At 38.8% G+C, this 17,159-nt stretch overlaps 1 protein-coding gene and 1 non-coding gene across 3 annotated transcripts; both read left to right on the top strand.

Annotated features, from left to right (window-relative positions):
- The first annotated feature begins 462 nt into the window (after positions 1 to 462).
- LOC148861392 (syntaxin-43-like) lies at positions 463 to 15,093 on the top strand. 2 transcript variants are annotated; one of them, XM_088941546.1, is made up of 8 exons: positions 463 to 1,006; positions 12,315 to 12,591; positions 13,020 to 13,109; positions 13,885 to 13,959; positions 14,103 to 14,180; positions 14,267 to 14,332; positions 14,411 to 14,491; positions 14,591 to 15,093. In XM_088941546.1, the coding sequence occupies exons 1-8, from the start codon at positions 822 to 824 to the stop codon at positions 14,696 to 14,698; spliced, it is 960 nt and encodes a 319-aa protein (XP_088797672.1). In that variant the 5' UTR covers positions 463 to 821; the 3' UTR covers positions 14,699 to 15,093. The 2 variants fall into 2 exon arrangements, with proteins under 2 accessions (XP_088797672.1, XP_088797673.1); XM_088941547.1 differs by having other exon boundaries at positions 14,568 to 15,093.
- A 564-nt stretch (positions 15,094 to 15,657) lies between these two features.
- On the top strand, positions 15,658 to 15,731 carry TRNAT-AGU (transfer RNA threonine (anticodon AGU)). The gene has a single exon. It is a non-coding gene; the product is annotated as a tRNA-Thr (tRNA).
- The last annotated feature ends 1,428 nt before the right edge of the window (positions 15,732 to 17,159 follow it).

The raw sequence follows: 17,159 nt of genomic DNA, 5'->3' as shown, positions 1-17,159 counted from the left end.
CCAGATTGTTGTATTTTAAAAGTTTGGATACTAAATTTTTACATTTTAAAGTTGGGGTTCTAAATTGACACTTGAGCCAAAGTAAGGGTACTTATCAGAAATTTTTCCTAATTTCAATAACCAATTATCCTATTTTCTATTTGCCTTACTTTTTATCAAAAAATTTAAATACAAAAGAATAAATTTTATGTTAAAAAATTCCAGATAATATTATTGACGGTTTTTTTGACGGACTTATGACGACGGTTTTTTGAGTACTGAATTCGAATGCTTGGCATCCGTGCATTTGGGACATCTAGGCAATTAATTGTATATCGATGTAGAGTTGCGAGTCTGAGTACAGTTTTCGTGAAGAAGAAATCCGAATTTTCTCTGAATTACGAATTATCGTTGAGAAAATTTATTATTTCCATTTTCCACGTAAGTCTGAGTTTAGCGCAGTTTAAGCGTTTCAACCTCATTGGCGCATTTTAATATTGCTTTTCCTGGCTGCTTGGCAACGCGAGGGTCATAGCACTGTCGGAAGAAGTAGAAAGTTCAAAGGAGGCGGTGTAGTACGAGGATGTATGTGCAAAGAATCACTCAACGTCGGATCTCCACCACCACCACCACCACCACCACCACCTCCTCCTCGTCTCTCATCCTTCTCGAGACCTTCATTTCACATATCCCTCGATCTTCCTATTTAAGCCTATCGCTTATGTTCTTTTTCCATCATTCGCTTCTGTCACTCCGTCGAATATGATAAAGCCGAATTCACAGTCTCCGTTTCGATCCTTAATATAGTGATGCGAATTCTCTCTTAGGATTATTAGCTTCTCATGGCGACAAGAAATCGAACTCTTCTGTTTAAAAAGCATAGAGATGCCCTGAAGAGCGTCCGTGCTTCTTCGATCTCTTCTTCTTCTTCTTCGGGTGGTCCTGTGATTGAATTAGTCAGCACTTCGCTTCTGCATCCTAATCGGTCTTATACTCCACTCAGTACCGAGGATCCAGGAAGTTCCAGGTACGACTTGCCCTGCTTTTGTCTCTAATATTTAGAAACCCTAATTTCGATTTTTTCTCTAGTCAACGTAACTCTAATTTGGAAATCTTCAGATTGCAACACTGTTATACGTTTTTTTTTTTCTCGAACTTCTCTGCTAATTCTGGTATTGGACCCTCAAATGGTTAATGACGTTTATGTTGGTGGTGGTATTGGTTGGAATATTTACCCTCGGAGTGTCATTTTCGAGAAATTGTTTATTTTTTTTGGGTAGTTTGGTGTTAGGGAACGGTTGCTGTAGTATTACCAGGTGCTTTTGCTTGATGTGGACATTGGACATCAGAATCCCTGCGAAAAAAAAAACTTAGCTCTGTTGTTTGCTATATAGTCTTCCGTGGCAAAGACTTGAACGTTTCATTTTACAAGTTTGCAAGAAGAGATGTTTATGGGAAAATTAAATGGACAAAAGAATCCAACCTTTTCCCCTAATTGCTTTTGCATATACTAATACGGCGCTTTCAAAAGAACATAACTTGTTACGTGTAAGATGTATTGGCTTAATGCCTGAACCCTGTTATTGTGGTGGAGAAATTTCATGTACTTAATCGCTTCAGCCTCCTCACCTTAGTTCCAAAATCAAAGTAAAATTTTGAGATTCTTGGGAATTTAATTCAGGATGAGCTATAGGTGCAAGTTGGCTTTCCATAAACCTGGTATAAACGTGATGGTGCTCTCCAGAACATTTAAGTCGTGGTTATTTAATAAGGTTCTGACCTTTGTATCAATTCCTCAAATAGAATATAAAATTTACTTTTGATTGATAAAAAAAATATAAAATTTATTTTTTTGGCCATTTCATTTTCATACATTTGGAAGGATGGGATGCACATGATTTACAACTAATATGATTGATGAGATAAAGAAGACACAAATTTAATGTATCTGGCGGATGTCCTGACTATCACTTGTGTAACCCCTGACAAAAATGAGACGAATTTATTAGGAAGACTTGGATAAGAAACCTTATGCTTGGCATACAGTACCCATTTACAACCAAAAAGGTTCATATGGTGCCACCATATTTTGTAGGAATATGGACAATGGAAGAGAAGATGAGTAGATGACCCATGGACTCCTCTTGAGTGTGAGAAATGGTGCATTCATTTTGATAATCTCCCCCTCAAGGTAGATGGTCAATGGTGAATATTTTGTCTAGGTGCACTTTTCACATGAAGAAGCATACTTAATGGATATGTTGGGAGCCTGGATCCATTAACATGAGAATGGTGTTGCTTCCCTAGATATGAGAGTATGATAGCAAGACTTAACTGTAAAGACTTCACTGGTATTAGATTCCATTACTCTTCTTTCTGCCCAAGATGGGTCAATATTGATCTGCTGAATGCAATTCAGAAGTTCCAGTAACCTGTAAGCCTCCAATCATTGAGATGACAATGAAGTTGAAGTGATAAAATGGCTTCACTGCCAATCACTTATTAGCTTTCCAAAATCAAGGTTGCCTTAGATACTGCCAGATTATACAAGAGAGGGAATGCCATTGTTAGAGGATAACTGCACCATTTTTTCTCCAAAAAGAGGACTTAATCTCCTTACCAACCTTATAGGATATATTCCTTGAAAGCTTCCAATCTTCTGTGACCCTTTAGATTCATTAGAGCATTTGTATGACAATTAGAAAGGCCATTACCCAATGTTGGTCGCAACACTTGTATGACAACTATGAACCAGAAATCCCCTTTTTAAAGGTATTTAAAGGTGTATATTTCGAAGAGAGGAAGAGAGGAGCTACTCGGGTTGGCAAAATCAATTGGAGAACTAGGTATGTAGGAGTCAAGGGAATGGGGAGTCAAAATGAAGGGTCCTTCTCACCAGTCGCAAGATGGAGAGTTGAACTGAAGATTGGAGCCACAATTTTTTTGCTCGAAGAAGGTAAGAGTAAAGCACAAACGACTCTAAAACTCAGAGAGGAAGGGAAAGCAACTGTTTTCTTGATGGTAGAAGCCACACGTTGGCTGAAAGGCTTCTTGGATGGGGTTCTCTTTTTAGTCAAGAAAGAAGGATGGAAGTGTTCTTTGGAAAGGCCAAGAAGAAGTTATCAAGTGGAATTAAAGTGCAACCAGAATGGATGGTTCTTTGTGGTGGTGAGATTCTTCGGGCAAAACAAAAAACAGATGGTGTGTATTCCTGAAGGAAAACAAGGTATGGGGTGGAAGAGGTTCACAGTTCACACAGAATCTTCAAGGTCTCCTTGTGAACAAAGAATCGGAAGCTAACAAAGAAATAAAAGGTAATTAGGTGGTGCCCCATGTCGTTTTGAATGAGAAAGGTGAATTTGAATTAGAAACAGAAATTGCAATGTGTCAAGATAAGCAAAATGAGGTCGTGGAAGAGGTGCTTTGTCGGGATGAGCAACAAGAGGTTACAGTATGTAGTTCGGTTATGCTGCAAAGATTACTATTGGAATTCAATTGGGGAAGCGTCGGATTATTAAGGTGGCAAAGGAAGTTACAATTGGGTGACCATCTTGAACAAGATCAAATCCAAAATGGCAGTGGCCGATGGAGTTCTCATTTTCCCTTTTGATTTAAAAAAAAAACTTTACTGGACACTGGGGATAGGGAGATTGATTTCTATATGGTGGAGATTGACTCCGACATAGTTCTGATTGAAGATTGGTTCCCATCTTGTAATAGGAAGGATTTAGGCGATGGAGCTTTTGAAATCACCCTTCATGGTTTACCAATTAATCTCTGAAAATTGTCTTGCCTTGAAAAGATTGCCAGATCCTTGGGTGCGGTTCTACTAGAAACAGATGTGCAGAACCTTCAAGTGGTGCAGTTATCGATTGCAGGGGTGAGACTTGAGCTCGTTCCAAGAATCATCGAAGTTGCTGCTCATGGTGCTTGGTTTCAGGTGTGGATTATAACAGGACCTGAAGCATTGTTGTGGAGCATATGATGAGAGGTTGAAGACGATGCCAACCTAGCAAGTGCTGGTATGCATGGCATTGATAGAGTGGCTGGTGAGAAGGCTTTGTTATGTGAAGGATTGGGGGGGGGGGGGGAGGCGAACAGTCAGGTGATGGGGGGAAGAAAAGAACAAGGGTCGCATGGGAGAATTAACGTCAAACAAACCTGATGGTTTAAGGATGGAGGTGGGGCATTTCTCTTATGCGGAAATTGCAAGGATTGGAGCCACGTCAAACCCGATTAAGGGTTTGGATCGAATGAAGGAGATTAAGGGACTGGACTGCGGACAAGATGGGTGTTAACTCGGAGCTAGGTAGGAGGGGCCAAGTGAGTATTAGCAACTCGTTGAAAAATTTGAATGAGTTGGCTAATAAGGCACTTTCATGGGAGGTTCGTTTGGAGTCCAAAAACAAATAGACTAAGGATGATAAGTTGGGCCTATCATCATCCCAAATCATGGTCATCGGTGTACCGAAGCTAGGTAACTGCGAGAAGAATAACATGTAATGGGTTACAAGAGCAGAAGCTTCACAAGGACGCTCCAACCAGTTGGTAGTGGATCGCCCCAACCCTCGTTACTCAAGATGTAGGGCGGAGCATGCTGACGACGTTGACAATGGCTGGGAGAAATTCGCACAGTCGGAGGATGAGGGTGACCCAGAAACTGGGATTCTATCTCTGGAAGATAGTGGAGGGGAGAGGAGCAACACGAGATTGTTGATGATTCTCTAAATACTAATATTCTTTTCATTGGGGAAATTAACAGTCCCAAGAAGACCTCAGCTTTGGATCCAGCGGTAGTGAGTGGAGATGGTATCAGCTTTGGATCCATTTGTTGATGCAGGGTGCTTGTAAGGGAACAATTGAGGATTACCAAAGACTAAATAAGGGGGATCGAGATGGGGATAGATGACAGAGTCTTGGAAGTATGCAGAGTAACAATTCTCTAGTTGGAAACCTTCCAGTGGGAACCCAAGCTAGGGTGGATGGTGTGGTTGAAATTCCGGAACTTGGAAAGTCAGATCATTTCTCTTGTGAAGCTGTTTCCTCCCCTCACAAGGTGCCAGGTGTTGGTGTCACTTCCATTGTTAATACTAATGTTCCAGGTCCCAGTTCAGCCCATGTTCCGCTAGCCGTAATGGGGTAATGGAAGGTAGAGTTGGTGAGAGATGAGGTAGAGGAAGTGAGGGGTAGGAAAATTTGGGAAATGATTAAGACTTTTTTTGAGGACTTAAAGAGGAAAGAATTGGAGAATGTGTGAGTACTATGAGGAGGGTGAGAGTGGAAGAAAGGATGAGATCTTTAATTTGAATTCTGGGGGAGAACTTGAGGAGATGGAAAGGAAAAAGAAAGGATCTGGGTTGGGTGAGTCGGTGGCCGATTTTGTAGAAGAGTTGGGGTGTACAATACTAGAATCAATAGATATGAACGCTTACTTAAGAAAGATTAAGGAAGGTGTCAAAGCAAAGAAAAAGGAAGCTGAGTGAAGCAGAAAGGTTGAAAAGAGATATTGAAGGGGACAAGGAATTCAGTGGGAGAAAAGGGAGAGCTAGAGGCTTTAAGTAGGACCAGGAAGAAAGGTTTGTTTGGTGGTTGAAGGAATGAAAAATTGTAAGCTGGAATATTAGAGGTTTAAGGAGGGCAAGGAAAAGATCCATCATAAGAGTGGTCCTTAAGAAGGAGAAGCTTGATATCGTTTTAATTCAGGAATCAAAGCTGGTGGATTTTGATAATGGGCCAGGAGTGTTTGGAGAGCTCAAGGGATTAAGTGGGCAATGTCCTCTTCATGGGGAGCCTTAGGCAGTATTGTGACATTCATAGTTTTCAAGGCGTCAAGGCGAGGCTAGGCGACAAGATGGATTTTTTCAAGTAAAAATATGTATCCTAGGGTAGTTCCCTAGGTTCCATAATCATATTTCCTTAATAATTATCCATAATTTTCATGAGAAAAGAAGAAGAAAGAAAAGAAGTTTCAAAAAATATAAGGGCTTAACCCCTATTTCTGTTATAGGAAAAGAAAAAAAGAAAAGGTGGAAGAAGAAAATTGGTATATGGTATAGACACACAAAATTAGTAAAGAAAAGGAAGTAAATGTGTTGGTTAGACAACATTTTAAGTTCTTTCTTATTTATTGGTTCAGGTTTTGAAGTCTTTCAGGGTTCAATACAGCATTTAGCAATGTTTGTGTTGATTAAACCCTAACAAATAAGAAGATAATAAAAAGAAATTAATATATAAACACACAAAATGAATATTTTAGTTTAAAAATGTCTATTTTATAATTATAACCTCAAAAAGTTAAGAATATAAAAGTTTTGTCTAACACACTATGGAAAACTGCTTGGCAATTAGGCGAGGCGAGCCTCCAACGGCACCTTGTCGCCTAGGTGTCGCCTTGACAACTATGGTGACATTATGGAATGGTGACTCCTTAATTGGAATTGAAGAGCTGTTGGGTAAATTCACAGTTTTTATCAAATTTAGGCAAGTATTAGATGGTTTTGAATGGGTTTTGACAAATGTTCATGGACCTAATGGGTATCAAGAAAGAAGTAAGCTGTGGGAAGAATTGTGGGATGGACCTTAGTGCGTGGGAGGGGACTTTAATGTAATAAGATTTTTGGAAGAGACCAATAATCTGAGAAGGAGAATTAATTTGAGTATGAGGTTGTTCAATTCTTTCATTGACGCTTTTGGGCTTAAGGAACTTCCTCTTGCTTATAGCAATTTCACAGTTGACTGGGAGAATCACTAGAGTGGTCTTGTTTCTATATCGATTTTTTTTTTTTTTATCAGTCTTGTTTCTAGATCTTTGCCAAGAGTGACATTGGACCATTGGCCAATTTCTTTATCGGAGGAGGACTTAGGGGGCTTGAAAATATGTGGCTTTGCTCTAGCGGCTTTATTGACAAGATCAAGGTGTGGTGGGAGGAAAGCAATCCAAAGGTGAAGTGGGAAGGGATGAAGTTTCATCGGAAGCTGAAAGGTAAAATCAAAGAGTGGAACATTCAAGAATTTGGAAAATTAGAAGAGAGAAAAAGCAGCACTTAATAGACAAAATTGAGAGATGATAGGAATGAGAGATTGATGCTGAGGAAGGAATTGGAGGATATTTTATTCAAAAAGGAAATTAGTTGGAGGCAAAAATCAAGGAACAAGTGGCTGAAAGAGGGGGATAGAAATACTAGTTGTTTTCATGCCTTGGCAAATGGAAGGAGAAGAAATAGTTTTGTGTCAAAATTGGTGATTGATGGGGTTATTATCATTCAACACAATGAGAGCCTAGGCTTTTGTGGGCCGTTTTAAATCCATATTTAGAAAGCTTTTGGAGGATATAATTTGGATTGGCCTAAGTTGGAGGAGTCAAAAGGGTGGTTGGAAAGAAGATTTGCTATGGATGAAATTAAGGAATCTTCTCTATGGATAGAGCTAAGGCCCCTTGTCCAGATGGTTTACTATGGCATTTTACCAAGATTGTTGGGAATTTTTAGAACATGACATTACAAAGATGTTTGATGAATTCTTTGAGAGGGGAGGTGATAAATTCAAGCCTCAATTCTATTATCATTGCTCTGGTTCCTAAGAAAGAGGAGGCCTTGCACTCCAAGGACTTAGGCCAATCAACTTGGTAAATAGCCTGTACAAGATCATTGCTAAAGTGCGTTTTCTTGAAGGATTAAGGTAGTGCTACCTTCCATAATTTCACAGTCTCAAGGAGCCTTTGTTAAGGATAGACAAATAATTGCTCAAATTCTAATTGCCAATAAAAGTGTGGAGGAAATGAAGATGGTTGGGAAGAAAGGTTTGTTTGTAAGTTGGATCTAGAAAAGGCATATGATTTAGTTGATTGGGGCTTCTTGTTGGAGGTAATGAAAGGTTTTGGCTTTGGCAATAGATGGTGCAAATGGATATTGGGATGTGTTAGGACTTGTCATTATTCAATATTGGTCAATGGAACAATGGTGGATCATTTCCCAACCATCAGAGGGATCTGGCAAGGGGACCCACTCTCCTCGTTTCTCATTACTTTGGTTGTAGATGTCTTTGGGAGACTCGTAGAAAGGGCTGATTCTAGAAGACTAATTAGGGGTTGGTGGGTGGGAAGAGATGGGGTTCCTATTACTCACCTACAATTTGTTGATGACACCATCCTTTTTTGTGAAAAGGATGACATTAGATGGGTGAGAAATTTGAAGATGGTTGTGTTACTATATGAAAGGTTGTCCAACATGAAAATTAACTTTGAGAAGAGCTGCATTGTGGGATTGAATATGGAGGATGGGGAGATTACTAGATTTGTAGGAGTCCTCGGTTGTTTTGTTGGTTAATGGCCTATGCCTTATTTGGGGTTACCATCGGGGGATAATCCTAGGAGTGGCAACCTTTGGAACCCTGTAATTGACCGCTTCACTTAGAGATTGACCTCGTGGAAGAGCAATTATTTGTCCCATGGTGGTAGAATCACTTTGATTGAATCCACACTTGCCAATTTGCCAATGTTTTTTCTGTTCGTTTTTAGGATTCCAGATGGGGTTTATAAGAGGCTAGAGAAGATGATGAGGGATTTTTTATGGGAGCCTGGGGAGGAGAAGAAGGATCATAGAGTGAGTTGGGAAGTGGTGTGTAGAAGCAAGAAGTATGGAGGATTAGGTCTCAGAAGTATACAAGAGAGGAATACGACATTGTTAGGAAAATGGTTGTGGAGATTCCTTCGTGATAGAGACAAGTTATGGGCAAAGGTGATCATTATACATGGGCTTGCGGCTAACGGATGGAACTCTGGCACTTCAGTTATGGCTAGAAGAGCTTCTCCTTGGAAGTCCATTTGTGATTTCCTCCCTTCTTTCCTTTGTCATTATTAGATATAGCCCTGAATTTGGAACTTTGATAAAGTTTTGGGATCATGTTTGGGTGGGCAATTTACTTTTAAAGTCATTTCCCCTCACTTTATGCCTTATCAAATCGTAGGGAGGAACCCCTTTCTTCTTTTGTGGTCCCTTCTACTTCTAGTTATGGTGTTGTTTGGGACTTGGGATTTAGAAGGGGTGTACGTGAGTATGAAATTACAAGTTTTATTGGCTTGCTTCAAAACCTTGAAGGGGTATGCTTGGATGTTTCAAGAAAGAATAAGAGGATATGGACTTTGCCCCCTTCCCGCTCTTTCTCTTGTGCCTCTTTTTTCCCTTCCCTTATACAACCAAGAGATAGTGAAGGTTTGTTCTTTCCAGTGAAGGAGGTTTGGAGCAAACCCATTCCGCATGGGGTGGGTTGTTTTTGCTGGGAAGTTTATTTAGAGAGAATTGATACTTGTGAATTAATGCAAAGGAAAAGACCTAATTGGTGTCTTCCCCTCATTGGTGTTCTCTTTGTAAGGTTAATGGCGAGCATTGCTTTCACTTGCTAATCTCTTGCCTTCTTTCTTCTTCAATTTGGGAATGGTCCCTTTCTTTGTTTCGGTGCAGGTGGAACCCTCCATCAAATGTACATAGTTTGTTCGCCTCTACTTTCTTCAGTTGGCCAAAGAGGAGGGGTAGAAGATTATTGAAATGCACGAGAGCAGCGGTTTGTTGGACAACTTGGAAAGAAAGGAATCCTAGAGCCTTTCTTGACAAAGTAAGAAGCAAAGACACTATTGTTGAAGCCATTCTTATTAGAATTGTCCATTGGGTGAAGACATTGGATCTCTTCAAGAATATTGTTGTGGATGATTTATTGAGAAAATGGAGGGAGGTGGTTGGTTATTCTCCTCTTAGGGTCCCCCCCATCCTGAGGTTTTGTCAAGCTTAATTTCGACGGTAGCAATGAAGGTAATCCGGGTCCATTCGGAATGCCTTTAGAGATGAGGAAGGAAAGATCATTACTATTTATTTTGGACCGATTGGAATTGGTGGTTCTTTGAGAGCGGAGATTATGGCGGTGGTGGAAGGTGTTCAAAGGGCTAGAGAGCAGAATATTAGGAAGCTTATCATTGAGGGTGATTTGAAGCTTGTGGTTGAGTGGCTCCAAGGTGAAGAGGAGGAAAGATGGTGGTTCTATATTTTTGAAAAATGAAATGTTTTGAGATTGCTTATCATTGGGTGAAGACACTCTTGCTAAACAAGGGGTGGGAAGGGATAGTTTGTTTTGGGCTGTTTTGTAATAGTTTCTTTCTTTGGGGAGGGCTAAGAGAGTTTATCTCTCCCCTTGTTGTTCTTGTACCCATTTTTCCCCTTCTCAATTAATGAAAATGGTTCTGTTATTGATAAAAAAAAGGCAATTATGAATCAGAAAATTGTAGAGATATTGGGTTGGATGGGCCTTGGTCATTCTTTTTTATTAGGGAAAAGTCCCGATTAGTACCCTGTACTTTGGGCCTAGTGCCACTTTGGTCCTGAACTTTAAAATGTAGAGGTGTAAATCAGGCTGTGCTGCTCGCGACCTGGCACAACCCGGCACGAACTTGGTCTGCGGGCCGTGCTAGGCCCGACACGATCATGTGGGCCATGCTGGGCTTGGGGTTTTAGGTCCATAATCCAGCACATCATGGCACGACTGAGTGGGCTGTGCCGCCCGTGGCCCGTGGGTTGGCACGACCCAGCCCGCAGCCCGGCCCAGTCCGGCCCTAGACACGGCCCGAAACCAACCATATATATTATTTATATATATTATATAAATTATAATTATATAATAATATATAGTATATAATATATTAATAAAATAAATAATTTTTTTTAATTTTATTATACTAATTTATTTAATTATATATAAGCAATTGTATACACAAAATTCATATAAAATTAAAATTTTAAGTTTTTTGTCAATTTTTTTAAATAAATGGCCTTGGCCCGATGCACGGCCTGACTTGGTCCAAGACTTGGCCCACGGCACGACACGGGCACGGCATGGGCCTGGGCCGTGTCGGGCCAACCCCCAAAATTTTCACCGGGGAGGGCGGCACGGCCCGCACTTTGCACAAGCCGCCCATGGGCCCGGTACGACCCACTTTACACCTCTATTAAAACGTGACAATTTAGTACCCGAACTTTCAAAACATGTCAATTTAGTACCTACCGTTAATCAGTCTGTTTTCCAGCCATTAAGTGGCACTTGAAAAGACACAAATGCCCTTTGAGTGTCATCGGTTTTTCTTTATCAACCATCCAAATGCTGATAAAAAATGAACAGTCCCAAACCCTTGCCTCTTCAATTCAGGAAAGTTGGGGTCACTAACTGAGACGTCAACTTTATTGAATAGAAGAGGCAAAGATTTGGGACTGTTCAGTTTTTGTCAATGTTTGGATGGTTGGTAAATGGAATTAGATGACATTCCAAGGGCATTTGTGTCTTTTCAAATGCCACTTAATGGCCGGTTAACAGGTTGATTAACGGCAGGTATTGGATTGACAAGTTTTGAAAGTTCAGGTACTGAATTGTCGCATTTTAAAGTTCGGGGACCAAAGTGGCAGACTTCTATGAACTATGAAGTAATGTATGTCTCTTTAGTAAACATACAACATTCAGACTAACTTTGTCACAGACAAGCTATGGGGGAAGTTAGATGGTTAGCAAGGGAGGTTGGGGTCAGCTTTAGATGAGCTAGAAGATCTGCAAATGGTTTGGTTAAAAGGGAGCAATTGAGGATGGGGCCAGCTCTATGGAGCTGGTAATTGTATCTATTAAATTATCCTCTTTTAATATAATAAAATGTTTTGTTACTAATCTAAAAAAAGTTACTATTATTGGGTCTTCATCTCTTTGTTTGGAGTGCTTGGCATACTGTAAATACCTGATTTCTTTTTTCTTGTTTTAACCCAAGTTACCTTTTTGATAAAAAAATTCAGACCAACTTTACTGAGAGATGCATATTAATTTTATGTAGGTATATATAAATCTTATTGGGTCAGGTTGTGTTGGGGTGAATCCATATTCAATCCAATTATAAATAGATTGAATTCATATCTCCTTTAATTGGTTCGGATTTGAATTCGGATTGTATGAATGAATACCATTTTAGCCCTCCCTATTTAGATCCAAGAATGTTGTGTTCATAATACAGGACGCAGATGAGATGGTAGGAACATAAGGGCTAAACATGTTCCAACACCACAGCCCACTTCTGGCAGTAAGCTTTAGACTACGGAAAGAGGGGTCCTCTTTCTTGCCTTTATCTTGCTTAGAAGGATTTAATTAAATGCTTACCATGCACAAAAGATTCAATAAATGCACAATATATGGGGCTGAAGGATCTTTTATTTCATAATTCATAATTTTTTCATATCTCCATTCATTTTTATGAATGTTTTTTGTCAGTATTCATCATGTTACAACCCTAAAAACCAAGTTTTCTTTACTTACTGCAGTAGGGATGCACTTACAATTGGTCTACCTCCAGCTTGGGTGGATGTTTCTGAAGAAATAACTGCAAATATGCAATGTGCAAGGACAAAAATGGCCGAGTTAGTCAAGGCCCATGCAAAAGCTTTAATGCCATCCTTTGGAGATGGAAAAGAAGATCAACAAATGATTGAAGTTCTTACACAAGAGATAACAGATTTATTGAAGCGGTCTGAGAAGAGATTGCTTAAACTTTCTGCAAGTGGTCCTTCTGAGGATTCAAATGTTAGAAAAAATGTACAGGTATTACTATTAGAGTGATGGTCATTGCATTTTGTGCTGGGAATTTTTGATCTAGCACTTTCATGTTTTTCTGTGATTACTGTAATGCATTGTTCCTTTTATTGGGATCATTACTTGGTCAGAAATTTGCTAATAAATGGAAAACATGTTACCGTTCTGATAAAAAAATGGAAAACATATCAAGAAGGAATTGTTCCTTGAAGAGTTTTTTAGTACCTTTTCCATGATGTTGTCCTTTTTTTTAATTATTTACTCTATGTTTTTTAATTATATACTCTGTTTGTTTAACTTAACTAACATTTGTGATTTCTCCTGGGTAAATAAATTAGATTCATTAAAGAAAGAAATAGCATCCTTTTGGAGTTAACTTGCTTTTTATCTGGTTTTCTCTGGTGGATAGTGATCACAAGTTAATGTTTTTCCTACAGCGTTTTCTTGCAACTGACCTCCAGAACCTCTCAGTGGAGCTTCGGAAGAAACAATCAGCTTATTTGAAACACCTTCGGCAGCAAAAAGAGGTGAGGTTGGGTCTCTTATTTTATATTAAGAAATAATTTTCTTTTTGACAGGCAAACAGGTCAGTGGTTAGTTTGGAGCTATAGACAGGTTAACCCAAGTCTGTGGTACTAACCCATGTGTACTTTTTGTCTTTTTGAACTCTGAAATCTGGGTTGTGCAAATGGAATGGTTTGAATTAGCTTTTTCTTTAACCAGATCCGGGCATCTGTAGGTTATGGGGTCCATCATGCTTCAACTATACAACTCTGAATATAGAAGTTCTCAAGTAAAGAAGGAAAATGAAAACTTATTGATCGAAAAAAAAAAACAAAAAAAGGAAAATGAAAACATTTCAGGTTAGAGGTCTGATATTCTGCATTATGTTCTTAAAATATATAGTCCTGCTATGATACAAAAAAGTATGGTATCTAACAGTTCGGTAACCAATCAACTAGTATCAACCAGTGTTCATCCAAATTCATATGGGGTTCTGATTGGTTAAAACTTCTTTTGGTACCTATTAATTATGAACTACTAATTAGGCATTTGCTGAAATATATATCACACAGTTCGCCTCATGGTTTTCTTCAGAATTCCACTTCATTCTCTTTGCGCTTGACTAGCTTGCTTTTGTTTATGAAAAGCATGGATGGGCTTTATCACATGTCTTAATTTTACCAGCAACCAGACATTTGCTGTTTATTTGAGATGTTGCACACTTTCTGGATTTTCTGTGTCTATGAGATTTTATGAACTATTAATAATTAATAATTATTATTTACCTTTCTGGTGTAGGGTCAAGATGGGGTTGATTTGGAGATGAATTTGAATGATAAGTCTAAAGTAGAGGATGATGACTTTATTGATATGGTACTCTCTTTCTCTTTGTGATTCTCTAGTAATACCCTTAGTTCACAAGATTTTAGCCTATAAAAATAGCAGTGTGAATAAGAATTCTTTGTGTGAGAAAGGTTAGTTATTCAAAGATCTAAGTGGATGTTTTTTCTATTCAGGGTTTTAATGATTACCAAATGGCCAAGTTAAAAAAGAGAGAGGCATTCACACTGGAAAGGGAGAGAGAGATCAGACAGGTAGAAGGAAACACTGCACTAGCTCTGGCCTGGTTGGTCTGTAGAATTTTGTGCTATTCTTTTAGTTAACTAAAGTTTATTCACAGGTTGTGGAATCAGTGAATGATCTTGCTCAAATAATGAAGGATCTCTCAGTCCTTGTGATAGACCAGGTTAGATGCTCCGTCTCTCTTTATCAAGTCAATAAACTTTCCTATGGGGTGGCTAATCCAAATTATTTCTGTGAGCAGGGTACCATTGTTGACCGGATAGACTATAACATTCAGAATGTTGCAGCTACAGTTGAAGAGGGGTATAAACAACTTCAGAAGGTGCTTATTTGTTGTCAATCAGTCTAGTTATTATGTATTTGGTGTTCATTTACTGCTGGTTACAGCATTACAACAGTGCTATGTGCTCTGTATTTGCAGGCAGAGAGAACACAGAGAAAAGGAGGAATGGTGATGTGTGCCACGGTGCTTGTAATTATGTGCTTCATCATGCTTGTCCTCTTGATTCTCAAGGAGATATTTTTGTGATCAGTGGATATGCTACTCTTGAATCGAATATTTTTCTTGTCGTCATCGCCTGCAACTTTACACAGATGCATAAATGTTGCGAGACTTGATATATTGGAGTGCGAGAGAGTTGTGAAGGAGATGACAGCCGTGGGAACAATGTGTGAAGCGTGCATTTTATATGCCCCATTAGTTAGGTTAATTAAATCAAGGGATGGGCTTTTTCGATTTAAATTTCCCAGGGTTTTGGAGATTTACTTACCCAGCTCTCATATGCCAGGAAGATGAGATTCTTTATGTTTGTATTAATTCTTTCATGCCAATTCTTTTAATAAAACGAGGGCACCCCACATCGAAACCCAGTGTATGGAGTATCGACCAAGGAACAGCAGTATATATAGATATATTTTGTGAAATGCGTCTCTTTGTAGCCGTATGTCCCTCTTTCCTTTTAATTCTGTCATTCAAGGTTCTATGGCAATGAGATAGTTGAAATTTTGCGTTCTTGCTAAGTTGCTGGTCCATACCATACCTAATACGTGATACCTAGAAAATTTTAATGCCAAAAATGTGTCCCACCAAGCAACTCTGGTCATTGGCAATCCAGTGCATAGCCCCCAATTTCAATCCTATTGGTATTAAGTGCCAGTGGCACTAGAATCCTTTTCGTTTTGAAAGTCGTTGAGAATTCAAACGAACGGAAGAAAATAAAACATAAGAACAAATTCTACAATGGTCCTACAGATGCATAATCATTTGGGGAAATAATTTAGGACGATAGAATAGTTACACTTGCTTCTCCTCTTTCATTTTACCTCGTGTCAATGTCTCATTGGTTGTATGCTTCTTTACAGCTACACTTGCTTCTCCTCTTTCATTTTTTCATCTCCGCCCCAAGTATGGTTAGACGATACTGATACTTGGTTTTAGAAATTTGATATACCAATTGACATAATAATAACCAAATCCTTTGATACGTAGCTTTCGTAGCTCAGTTGGTTAGAGCACCCGTTTAGTAAGCGGGAGGTCTTGAGTTCGACTCTCAACGAAAGCAAAGGTTTTTAAATCTTTTACAATGACGTGCCCGGCCGCCGGGGTAGTGCCATAGAATTCATTACTCCATTTAATTAAAGAGAACCATGATAAAGCAATGTTGTGACGGACACAATAAACTCCTAGGAAAATAGGAAAAATACGCAGTTCTATGAATTTTAATGATATGGTAAAGCTTCCACCAAATTCGTTACTCCATTTAATTAAAGAGAAGCTGCTGCGTTTCAAAATATCTTTTGGGACACTTATGCATCATCATTATTATTAATGGCTCGAAGTGGATTATATAAAACATTTCCATCGACTCAATTTCACTATTATCCAAAAATCTGGTTTGATGAATTAAAAAAAGCATGGTGAGTAAATGGATTGGTTCTACTTGAAATTGAATGAAATCAAGATAAGGTCTAGTTGCAAATTCTTCAAACCAACATTCACCCAAACTGATTCTAATGTCTAGGGTTTTATCTTACTTGAACCAATCCATCGAATCAGCCTTGATGGAACCAACGTAAAATACTCATTGTTACAAAGGTCATGATTCACTTGACCATTAAGTGATTTGGTCATTAGTTTTCATTTTAATATTTGAATGTGTATAATAAGTAATGTAAAAGCTAATATTTATAAAATTTAAATTAGAATGATAAATTTAAACTATATATTAATATATTATGGTAATCTACATATTAAATTACTCAATTTAATAAACATGATAATATAAGTTTTAAACTATATATTATAGTTATTGAAAATCAAGTTTTTAAATAACATGTTTCATTTTTTTAAGGGAGAGAATAAAGAACAGATTCCACTGGTAAACCCTGAAATCGACCCTCCGAACCTACCTTCCCAGGGGAGGTTCTGGTTCCAGAAACCTGAAACTAACCCCTACCAAGTAGGTTCCAAGTTCTGCCATGGAACCAAACTGAACCACCCATATTCACCCCTAGTTTGTAGGATGAAAATGTTACTTGTACATCGTAGGATAGGACATTAAAATGGTTGGTGCACTTTCTTGATATCTGAACAATCGGAAATTGAACTTCAGATCTTCCGAAGAGGTTCTAACTTACGGTAGACTGCCATGTTAGAACTTCTGAAGAGATTCTGATTTAAGCAGAGGACAGTCCAGTTTCATCGATCTATATTATCGTTTAGTCATAATTCACATTGGCAGCCTCACAAATCCGCCTCAATTGGGTTCCGAAAGTTGATAGTGTACAGGATGTGTGACATTGGAATGGAACAAACTGTGTACAACGACCGGTTTAACTGGAGCAAATAATTTCAAATTATTGTCAAATCGGTCAATGTGGTGGTTATCTGGCCTTCATTATCTGGCACAGTAAGCGGTTCCCAAGTCAGGAGTACAAAAAACCCCTAAACAAAACCGTGTCACAGTCAATGACTTGGTCCTGGCACTGTA

Source organism: Nelumbo lutea, chromosome 4 (genome assembly GCF_056320005.1).
Source record: "Nelumbo lutea isolate HS-2025 chromosome 4, American lotus-T2T, whole genome shotgun sequence".
Classification (NCBI taxonomy): domain Eukaryota; kingdom Viridiplantae; phylum Streptophyta; class Magnoliopsida; order Proteales; family Nelumbonaceae; genus Nelumbo; species Nelumbo lutea.
Note: the sequence above shows the minus strand (reverse complement) of the source record. Positions and strands in the feature narration are given on the sequence as shown.